Genomic DNA, 12,046 nt, shown 5'->3' on the forward strand with positions numbered 1-12,046 from the left:
AATGAGCAGTTTAGGAGTTTCTCCATCTCTCTGTTGGTACCAGGCTAAACGGTGGTAGTTGTAGAAGCCCCTGCTCCAAACATGAACCTTCGGACTGGTTCGACAGCTGATGGTGACCGAGCCTCCCGGAGCAGAGCTCACTGCTCCAGGCTGAGTCACTGTGATCTGGCCTCTGGACTCTGAGGATACAGAGACAAAAACATAAACCACCGTCATGGTTTTCTCCGCTTCATTTCAGAGGGACGGATGTTCATAGAGGAGAGGAGTTTGATTCTCTGGACTTTACCTGTGAAGCAGCAGCAGAGGAGAGTCCAGATGAGGATGGAGATCAAAGTCATGTTTTGATGAGGAGGATTTCTGTGGCTTCTGTTGTCATGAAGGACAGCTGTCAGTCATCCAGTGTTCAACTCTCAGGACTATAAACTCTCCCAGAGCACTGGAGCATGGTGCTGCTGATGCAAAGTGGCTCTCTATGGAAATGCTCTGACTGACTCCAACAGGGACTTGGATTACTGTGATGATGCTGTTTCTAAATGGATCAATCAAGTTACCAAACTCTTGATTAACAATGTATTCATGCAAAATTTGATGTAGATTTGGCTTGATGTCTATAAACAAGTTTTCTTCAAGGATATCTCATGTCTTGTTTTAGTTTACTGATAGAGAAATCAATATCACTACAAGATAAAATTAACAATACACAAATAAAAAGGATTATTGTTGGAACTTTGCTGCATAATATGATAGTTTAGCTTGTTATTACATCATTTATTTTCAATCACATACTGTAGTACAAGGAGTAATGAGGTGAGTTGACAAAACCATTTCTGTAACTGCCTTTTTCAGTCATGAAGCCTGTTTGTTGCCCTGGTTCATTAGTGAAACCTGCGTAAATGAGTAGAGCAAACACACACCATGTCTTACAACTTACTGGTTTCAGCAAAGAGTTCTGGAAGATACAAAGTAAAAAGACTCACACTCTTGCTCCAGTGCATAATTTGTACTGATCAAACACTGACATTTCAGTTTGATATTTAAAATGTATGCATTTGAGCAAGAGTGTGTGTTTTTTATCTTCACTAGTGAAACCTGTCTGTTGCCATGGTTCAGTAATGATGCCCGTCTGTTTTCATAGTTCCTGAGCTCAGAGAGGGAAGTGAAACATTGAAGATCAGTTTCATCCAATCTCTCCTACTACTGAGTCTTGTGAGAAAAATGCTCAGAACTAGCAGCCTCCCCTCCTCTCCATTTTCTTCATCTGAGTGCCTGCAATCCACAGGATGTAGTTTATTTTCACTTGCATGCACTTGTTTCATTCTCTCTCTCTCTCTCTCTCTCTCTCTCTCTCTCAGTGGGTCGAGTCGTCCCCACCCTGACGGTGCTGCCCCCCTCCAGCGTGGAGCTGCAGCAGGGGAAGGCCACGCTCATGTGCCTGGCCAACAAGGGCTTCCCCTCAGACTGGAGGCTGGCCTGGAAGGTGGACGGCAGCAGCAGCAGCAGCAGCAGCTGGGAGGAGAGCAGGAGCCCCGGGGTGCTGGAGAAGGACGGCCACTACAGCTGGAGCAGCACCCTGAGGCTCCCTGCAGACCAGTGGGGGAAGGTGGGCTCTGTGACCTGTGAGGCCACCCAGGGCTCCCAGTCTCCGCTCTTGGAGACACTGAGGAGAGACCAGTGTTCCCAGTCCTGACCTGACTCACTGAGACTTCTGCTACTGGTTTCACTCTGCTACTGCTCTCTCTCTCTCTCTCTCTCTCTCTCTCTCTCTCTCTCTCTCTTTCTGTCTCTCTCATTACATCTTTAAATAGTGATGTTTTCTTGCTCGCTGTAATGCCAATATTCTCTATATATTAAGACAATAAAGTTGTTTTGACCAAATCAGTTGTGTTTCCATGGATATTATTATGAAAATAACAGATGTGTTATGATGCTGTCTTAACTGAACTAACTTGACTGAACTCGTCTCAGGGTAAAGTGACTATAGGATTTTATAAAAATTTTATAAAATTGATTTGAGAAGAAATGATGGGATTATGTAATGCATTGTCACACATTCATAAATTCAGTGAATGCCACATGAAATTGACTGCGTTTACCAGAATCTCCAAAATCTCCAAATGATCCCTCATTACTAAAGTGTCCTATTGGTAAGGCTTCTGACTGTGTTAAGTTTATCAACAAGTCCTCCAACCCATACGACCCTACAGCTCTCCATTGTGCCCTGTGACATCACAGTTCAATGTTGAAGAGATGCTGCTAAAATGGAAATGCTCTATTTTATTGCTCAGTGTATTTATTTTATTTCATTTTATTTTATTGTATTTTATTTCATTTCTGGGCCAGTCCATGCTGGCAGCTTGGAGGAACAGGGAAAACAATAGGTGGGGTCAGTGGAGGCAGAGGATTTGCCTTGATGCCGCTCCATTAAAAACAAAGACACAGACACAGATGACAATGAAGTACATGAGATAACAGTCATACAGCATACCATACATACAAAAACACATGTGCCAAATCCACACCTACACATTATCCTTACACTATGCAATATGAGAACTACTGAGTAAAATAAGAGTGCCCACCCTTTAATAAAGTGACCTTACAAAGGCCCTTCATTTACCTGACTTCTAATACTTCCATTAAAAATCAGCTAGCCTGCACATTCAGGTGACAAACAGTCTCTGTGTAGGAGCCATATGGAGGCGTGAGGTTGGACAGCTAATGCTCTGGTACCTCTTCCTAGAAGGAAGGGGTTTGAAGAAAGAAGTGGCAGGGTGTGAAGGGTGGTTCGATGCCAGTCGCTCGGTTGAGAAATTCAGAAGTACTGAGTAATTTGGAGTCTTTCTTGGCTCATCTGTCCGGTGCTGCTCATGCAGATATTATTCATTTGATTGAGGATAATTTGTTACTTTTCTCTTACCATCCCCGACAAACCACTGTCTTGTTTCATGACATCGATGTGGAGGGCCATAAACCCATTAAGCAGGATGCATACAGGGTTAATCCAACCAAAAGGGCCATGATGCAACAAGAGGTGAGCTATCTTATTGAACATGGATTGGCTATTCCCAGTACTAGTGCGTGGAGCTCTCCCTGTGTCTTAGTCTTAGTCTTAACACTCCTCGTTTCTGCGATGACTACAGAGAAGTCAATTCCATCACAAGACCCGATTCGTTTCCTCTCCCTATGATGGAGGACTGTATAGACGGAGTAGGCTCAGCTAAATTTGTAACCAAGCTGGACCTGTTAAAAGGTTACTGGCAAGTTCCCTTAACGCCGCGGGCCTCAGAAATGTCCGCTTTCCTCACACCCGATAATTTCCTCCAATATACCGTTATGCCATTTGGGTTGGGCAACGCTCCCAACCAGCGTCTCATACATAACGTTCTGGATGGAGTGAGAAATTGTGAAGCATACTTCGATGACGTGGTCGCCTACTCCTCTACCTGGTCCGACCATCTAGAAACACTGTCACTCATCTTCAGCCGTCTCAGCAAGGCCTCCCTTACCCTAAACCTCGCAAAGTGCGAATTTGGCAAAGGCGATGTAACCTATCTGGGTAAACAGGTGGGACAAGGGCAGGTGCGTCCGGTAGCGGTTATGGATTTCCTAGTCCCGCAGTCAAAAAAAGCATTACATCGTTTTCTTGGAATGTGCGGTTATTATCGGGGGTTTTTCAGAAATGTCTCTGATGCGGTGGCTCCTCTCACAGGACTTGCTAGTCCTTCAAGAAGCTTTGTTTGGTCCCCCGCTTGCCAGGCTGCTTTTGAATCAGCTAAGGCTTTGCTGTGTAGTGCACCCGTCCTCGCTGCGCCCGACTTCACCCGCCTTTTCAAATCAGAGGTAGATGCGAGTGCATGCGGCACAGGTGCTGTTCTCCTGCAGGAAGACGAGCAGGCCACGTTGTATACAAACAGCTGGACGAATATCTTTCAATTCACAATATATATGATACATACCAATCGGGTTTCAGAGCGAACCATAGTACTGAAACAGCTCTCATAAGAGTAATCGATGACCTTAAGATCAACAGCGACTCACAGAGAACTTCGATTTTAGTATTACTTGATCTCACTGCTGCCTTTGACACTGTTGATCACAACATTTTAATTCAAAGGCTTCATGTTTCAGTCGGCTTAGCGGGTCCTGTTCTATGGTTTTCATCCTATTTAAAGGACAGGAGCTTTTACGTTTCAATAGGTAGTTTTAAATCTGCAGAAACAAAAATTTTCTCTGGCGTTCCACAAGGGTCAATCCTTGGGCCACTGCTCTTCAATCTATACATGCTCCCGCTTGGTACTATCATAAAGAAACATAATATATCCTACCATTCATATGCCGATGACACACAGCTGTACATTTCACTTTCCTCTGATGATCTCAGCCCTGTTAACAAACTGGTAAACTGTATTGACGATATTAATTGCTGGATGTCAAGAAACATTTTACAGCTGAATTCAGACAAGACTGAGATATTCATAGTTGGTCCTAAAAATCAGAGAGAGAAAATGTACTCGCACTTGGCATCGCTGTCTCTGAAACACAGTGAGCAAGTCAGAAACCTTGGCATTATTTTGGATACTGATCTCAATTTTGAAAATCACATTACCAATATCACTAGAACAGCATTTTATCACTTAAAAAAATATATCAAAACTTAGAGCATTTATATCTCAAACTGACTCTCATTCATCTCAAGCAGGTTAGACTACTGTAACGCTCTGTTTGCAGGATTATCTAAACAATCTGTAGGACGGCTCCAGCTCATTCAAAATGCAATTTGAACATATTACTCCGCTACTGAAATCTCTTCATTGGCTCCCTGTACAATACAGAATCACCTTCAAAATCCTGCTAATAGTCTATAAAGCATTTAATGGTTTGGCTCCTCAATACATTTCTGATTTGCTCACTGATCATAACCCGATCAGGTCTCTCAGGTCATCAGGCAGAGGTCTTCTAGCTGTACCCAGAATTAGATCCAGGTCTGGTGAGGGTGCCTTCAGTTACTGTGGTCCTGCTCTCTGGAACAAGCTGCAAGTGTGTGTGTGTGTGTACTCGTATTGTGGCACTTGTGTATGCTTCATTGGTTCTGTTTCAGCACTTTACTCATGCTTATATTCTTATATTTATGTTGCTCATGTTACCTTTGTTCTCATGTTTTATGCCTGTATTTTTTGTCTTTCAATGTAAAGCACATTGAGTTTACTTGTAATGAAATGCGCTTTAAAAATAAATTGCCATTGCCATTGCCATTGCCATCCTATCTGCTACTTCAAAACTAAAAGTTTAACAAACATCAGCTAAACTATAGCACCATCGAAAAGGAAGCTGATGATGTCTGATCATGGTTTTGTTCCCTTCTTTTGGAGCTAGTAGGGGTGGACTGCCAGTTTGGCTAACCTGATTTTCTCATGTTTATGTTAGTTAGGGAGGTAAGTTGTTGTCATTTGGTTTTCTTTGTTTTCGTGAGCTTACATTGGTTACTTCCCAGTTAGAGTTGTTTTGTTTGTTATGTTGGCCTTTGTCCACCCTGAAGTTAAATCAAGCTCTATCTACATGATTTAACCTTGTAAATAAACCCACTTTCTTTATATTGAGCTATTTGTCTTTGTGGCTGCTTGGGACTTGGGGAAGATGGGGCTTGTTCATGTTGTGTCTTAGACACCCCTAGACTGGGCATAACACATTTCATACACTGGGGCAATTCAAAGTGCTTTACAGAGTAATAAAAATACAGTAAAGATAAAAGATTTACAATTAAAAAGTGCAGACAAGAGATACAAAAGACTTAAAGTAAACTAGTGCAGTTCAACTCAAGTGAAATGGATAAAAGAACACAATACTCCCACTTTTAGATGCACATTGTGAGTGAACCCATATGTTTTTCTGTAATTTTCTTTTCCCCTGTCCTTCCTGATTCTACTCTTGATCTGATATTTACGTCAGATCTCACTGCCTAAGGCAGACAAGAATCATAGATTCTCCTCTTGGTCAAACACTTTACCATCCACAGATGGATGAGAATCATACAGGGTGAAGCTCTGTCCCCCCCACATATAGTGTTCACTCATGTCCAAGTAAGCATTACCCGGACAAGACCAATGAAAAGTCGTACTTGCCCGTGTCAGCTCTGTTGGGATCCTGAACAGAAACCGTTGAAATGAAGGCTATTTAAAAGCTAAGCTGAAAAGATAAGTTTTTAGCCATTACAGGATAGAGAAGGCAGTGTAAAATAGGAAAGTTTTTAGCTTTGACTTAAAAGTGGTCAGAGTCGGGGCTTGTCTAATATCATCTGGGAGGTTATTCCAGGTCTGTGTTGCATGATAACAAAACGCTGCTTCACCGTGTTTTGTTCTTACTCTTGGGACAGCCAGTAGGCCAGCCCCAGATGTCCTAAGGGTCCTAGAAGGTTCATATGGCACAAGCATGTCAGAGATGTGTTTGGGCCCAGAGCCACAGAGTGATTTGTAGACAAGCAGAAAGATTTTGAAATCAATTCTCTGAGTGACTGGCAACCAGTGTAAGGATTTTAGAACTGGTGTAATGTGGTCGTATTTCCTAGTTTTCGGCAGCGGCGTTCTGAATAAGTTGGAGTTGCTGAAGAGCTTTTTTTGAAAGCCCTGTGAACAGACCATTGCAGTAATCCAATCTACTGGAAACATTATTCATCTGACTCTTGCAATATTTTTTAGATGGTAGTAAGCTGACGAAGTTACCGATTTGATGTGGCTATTGAAATTTAAATCCAGGATAACGCCAGGATTTCTGGCTTGACTCTTAGTTATGAGAGACAGAGTATAGCAACACTCAAAGTATAGCAACACACACCCAATGAGAATAAAGACAGAAGTCTAATTGGCTTCATTATTGACAGCTTAATGCTTGGGACAATTTACTGATAGAATTACAACAGGCAGGATGGCTAAAGAACAGGGGAAAGTCAGTTTGTTCATTAAGCCCTGGGTAAGTGGTGGCTTGTAGGGAGTGTATTCAGTGAGTCTCCCTTTGAGTCTTTTTAGTCTATCAGCCCTCTAACATCCCCATAACTTTAAGCTGGCAGGTAACTCCTCACTAGCTTGTCAGCTACTGTAGGGTCCTGTCTAAAGCTGAGCCTTGGAGTCTCTGTTAACACTTATAGAGTACTGTCGCTATATACAATATCCCAATTCTGCTTAATAATGTTGTTGACCTGGACCGCCTCCCTACTATATGTTGTATCAATAGGATTTGAAGGTCTCCTCTTGTTTGAAGTTTAATATTATTTATTATTTAACCATGTCAGTAAAATGTCCCAACCTGCTTTCAACATATTTCCTTGTTCTTGGTGCTTGTCTGTATTTCCAGTGGCTTGTCTTTATTTTCTGATGCCAAGGTTTCCTTCTACAGTCTCACACCACATTCCCCTCTTCTGGCCTGACTCAGTGTCTGTACAATAGATACATGTGTTCACCCAACTATTCCCTTCCTTCAAGAAAAAGACTCTCTTGACTTTCCTCTATCTAAACAAGGCTTCCTGATCCAGTTGACTGAATGATCATCCTGATCTGTTTGGATCCTGACAGTCCAGATATTCCAGGACCAGCGTGGATAAGCTGTTTGGATCATTCAGCAGTGGTTTGGGGGTCGGCATCAGGACAGCTTACTTTGCTAGATGTTGTTGTGCTTTTCATGGTCTGATTGGGATTCTTCACTGGAACTGTCCTCTTCACTTTCAGGTTGTTGAGGTGGGAGGTGGGCTGTTTTAAGTTCAGAAGACAAACTGGTAGAGACACTATGAATAACATAATAAATTCTCACCAACCATGCCGTTTGTGTGTGTGCATGAATGTGTGTGTGTGTGTGTGTGTGTGTGTGTGTGTATGTGTGTCCTCAGTGAACTGTATCAGTGCCTGCAGTAGCTTCCAGCTGCAGCAGTCAGTTCAGTCTCTGTTCAGTGTGACTGAGGGAGGTTTTTGTACAATGCTTTATCACCGTGTAGACGGATACTGACTGTTGATATTGTGGGTACTCTGACAGTAGTAAACTGCTGCATCTTCAGCCTGGACTCCACTGATGGTCAGAGTGAAGTCAGTCCCTGATCCACTGCCTGTAAAACGAGCTGGAATCCCTGATGTTCGAGAACTAGCGTAGTAAATGAGCCGTTTAGGAGTTTCTCCATCTCTCTGTTGGTACCAGGCTAAACGGTGGTAGGAGCTGCTATGAACATGAACCGGCTGACTGGTTCGACATCTGATGGTGACCGAGCCTCCCGGAGCAGAGCTCACTGCTCCAGGCTGAGTCACTGTGATCTGGCCTCTGGACTCTGAGGATACAGAGACAAAAACATAAACCACCGTCATGGTTTTCTCCGCTTCATTTCAGAGGGACGGATGTTCATAGAGGAGAGGAGTTTGATTCTCTGGACTTTACCTGTGAAGCAGCAGCAGAGGAGAGTCCAGATGAGGATGGAGATCAAAGTCATGTTTTGATGAGGAGGATTTCTGTGGCTTCTGTTGTCATGAAGGACAGCTGTCAGTCATCCAGTGTTCAACTCTCAGGACTATAAACTCTCCCAGAGCACTGGAGCATGGTGCTGCTGATGCAAAGTGGCTCTCTATGGAAATGCTCTGACTGACTCCAACAGGGACTTGGATTACTGTGATGATGCTGTTTCTAAATGGATCAATCAATTTACCAAACTCTTCATTAACAATGTATTCACGCAAAATTTGATGTAGATTTGGCTTGATGTCTATAAACAAATTTTCTTCAAGGATATCTCATGTCTTGTTATAGTTTACTGCTAGAGAAATCAATATCACTACAAGATAAAATTAACAATAGACAAATAAAAAATAGACTAAAGTTGAAACTTCGGTGAATAATTTGATAGTTTAGCTTGTTATTACATCAGTTAGCTAAAGTTTTATGAACTGAAAATAATTTTGGTGAGTTTGTTTTGTTCAAAGTGAGAGAGCCGTGTCTCTCTAGAGTGAGAGGTTTTTGTACGGCGGCTCAATGAGTTTGTATCACTGTGGTACACTTTTGGTGGAGGAACCAGACTGGATGTTGGAAGTAAGTTCACCTATCTAATATTTTTTATTAATCTATTAACTACATTTTAAATTTTTGCATATGCGATGCACTTTAGAGCAAAATATTTGACTTTCCATGTTATTATATAATTTTTCTAATATCAGTTTTCTCTCACCAGTGAAAGAAAAAGTTAATAAATGTAATCCAAATGATCAATCTAATTATTATAAGTTATTGGGCCAGAGGAGAAAGCATGTATTCATAACTCTTAGTTTAATGTTGCATTTTGAGGCATTGTAGTTTTAGTTTTGTCTGGTAAAGTGAGAGAGCCGTGTCTCTCTAGAGTGAGAGGTTTTTGTACGGCGGCTCAATGAGTTTGTATCATTGTGGTTGACTTTTGGTGGAGGAAGCAGACTGGATGTTGGAAGTAAGTTTCTTTACAAATATAAAATATCATATCATCTATCAACAGTTTTACTCCTGTGTCTGAATGTTAGTAGTACATTTAAATATTCACTGTGTTGATTTTCATCACTTATAGTCACCTTTTCTTTTCTCTGTTTCTCTCCTTAACCATGGAGTCTAACTTACAGCTGCCTGACTTGTTCCAAAATTGCTTGCACAAATTTTCAACATCATATTATTTATTAAGGCTTTCATTGCTGTGTCAGGATTTTTTAAGTAGATATAAATATCTTGTGATTTATAGTGTCCTTTTCTCTGTTTCTCTCCTTAACCATGGAGTCTAACTTACAGCTGCTTTACTGCACTTTTCTTTACACATTGTAGGACTGTCAAAAGTCAACAGCTTGAGCTTTAGAAAAAGTTTTAGAAAAAATTTGAAATGGTTTGGCAGGTTCTTGTTTAATTTCTCAGTTTTACCGTAAATGTAAGTCAAATTAAAACTAAAGTAATGAGCGTTTCTATATACCTGAAAATTTGAAAATGTAGCCAAATCTCATGCTTTCATATATAGTGTACTTTAACATTATTTTGACAGTTTGCTAATTCCAATTGCCGTTTTAAACCCTGCTTTTTTACTGTTTTCTTCAACACAATTCATGTGTTAGTACACATTTATATTTTGACCATTATTTCAACCGGTTTCCAGTTATTTCATAGAACATTTTAAAATGTATTGGTAATCTAATTCTTTCATATTTTTCACTTTTTAAATAAAATTCAGTTAGAGAAAATTGAAAATTTGGAGGAAATTTTTAAAATGTAGCAAATATATGCTGAGATGCTCTCATGCATGAGAGGCTTCTTAAAGGGAAGTGAAACAATGTGTGAGTGAGTGACCGGTGGAGCATAAAATCTGACAGAAACTCCTTAAAGGGGAAAATGGACTCTCACACAGTAAAGGTGTCAAACCGCCTGGTGATTGATTGACAGCTGCAGCCTTCCTGTCCTCTAAGCTGATTGGTGTCTCCTAGGTGATGTCCGTCCCACCCTGACGGTGCTGCCCCCCTCCAGTGTGGAGCTGCAGCAGGGGAAGGCCACGCTCATGTGCCTGGCCAACAAGGGCTTCCCCTCAGACTGGAGGCTGGCCTGGAAGGTGGACGGCAGCAGCAGCAGCAGCAGCAGCTGGGAGGAGAGCAGGAGCCCCGGGGTGCTGGAGAAGGACGGCCACTACAGCTGGAGCAGCACCCTGAGGCTCTCTGCAGACCAGTGGGGGAAGGTGGGCTCTGTGACCTGTGAGGCCACCCAGGGCTCCCAGTCTCCGCTCTCGGAGACACTGAGGAGAGACCAGTGTTCCCAGTCCTGACCTGACTCACTGGGACTTCTGCTACTGGTTTTACTCTGCTACTGCTCTCAGTCTGCACTCAGCACTGTAGTCTCTCTCTCTCTCTCTCTCCTCACTTTCTGTCACCAGACTCATTACATCTTTAAATAGTAATGTTTTCTTGCTCGCGGTATGCCAATATTCTTGATATGTTAAGACAATAAAGATCTATTCACCAAATCAGCTGTGTTTACATGGTATCCATGTGTCCATGTGTATTTTTTATTATATTATTCATTAACTCTGTGACAGCAACATGACAGTGACTGTGTTTACCAGTGGTATCCTAAAGACAGGGAGGAGCTAGTTGTGGATGTAAGGATGAAAGGAGGCCATTTTCATTTTTATCTCTTATCACTGGTTGCATGACTGCAGCAAAATTGCTCTCATGTATTCTTTTTCAAATTTCTCTGTATGGTTACACCTAGATAGACAATCATATGTTTTAACCCAATAATCCCTAATTACCAAAGTGTTCTATTGGTAAGGCTTCTGAATTTTCCAAATTTATACTCTATCTAGAACATATGCTGAGTCTTTGTAATAAATCTACAAAAGTTGTAAAATACATTTCAGGATTAGAATTAAAAAGCAGGATATCGTCAGCATAAAGGGAAACAACATATAAAACCTCCAGTTTTGACCACTGAAATATTTACATGTGTGTGTTCTGTCTGCAAAGGGTTCAAGCACTGAGACAAATAAAAGTGGTGACAACAGATACCCTTGATGTGTCCCCCTTTCCAATTAAAAGCTAGAAGATGTCTTCAAAAATTAAAGGTTGTCCAGTTTTCTGACCTGAGGCTGAATGGAGCACAACAAGTCAAGTGTGTGTTTGTGTTTGGACTGAACCAGTCTTCCCAGTCTTGGTTTGAGAGGGTGGAACATAGGCGGAACATAGGCGGTTTTACCATAAGGCATAGGTAGGCAATTGCTTGGGGCCTCGTCCGCCAAAGGGCCTCGTGAATTTTTTATTATTATCTTTTTTTTAATTCCACCTGTTCTAAATAAATTCGCATAATTGACGCCCCGATAATGCCATATAAAGTTAGGGGTCCGGCCCATATGTCGGGAAGCTTCATTCATAAAAATGACACGGAACACTAAAGAGAAGTCTACCAACTCTGAGACCGAAATCCTACTATCAGAAATAAGTCAACCAAAGCATATAATATTTAATATAATTAATAGTGGAATCAAAGGCCCTGATAAAGCCCAGGAATGGGAAAAAAATAACTTGTGCTG

General features: G+C 41.6%; 1 gene segment (V, D, J or C); it reads left to right on the plus strand.

Moving 5' to 3' along the window:
- Window positions 1–1,687, plus strand: part of LOC139648126 (Ig kappa-b4 chain C region-like) — a 50,742-nt gene extending 49,055 nt beyond the window's left edge. Inside the window, 1 exon segment of the C gene segment in view lies at window positions 1,353–1,687. Coding sequence covers window positions 1,353–1,687 — 335 coding nt within the window.
- Window positions 1,688–12,046: the final 10,359 nt, after the last annotated feature.

Source organism: Centroberyx affinis, unplaced genomic scaffold (assembly GCF_046629955.1).
Source record: "Centroberyx affinis isolate AG114_WGS23_722 - 3 ecotype Tasmania unplaced genomic scaffold, CSIRO-AGI_Caff_v1 ptg001162l_1, whole genome shotgun sequence".
Lineage (NCBI taxonomy): Eukaryota > Metazoa > Chordata > Actinopteri > Beryciformes > Berycidae > Centroberyx > Centroberyx affinis.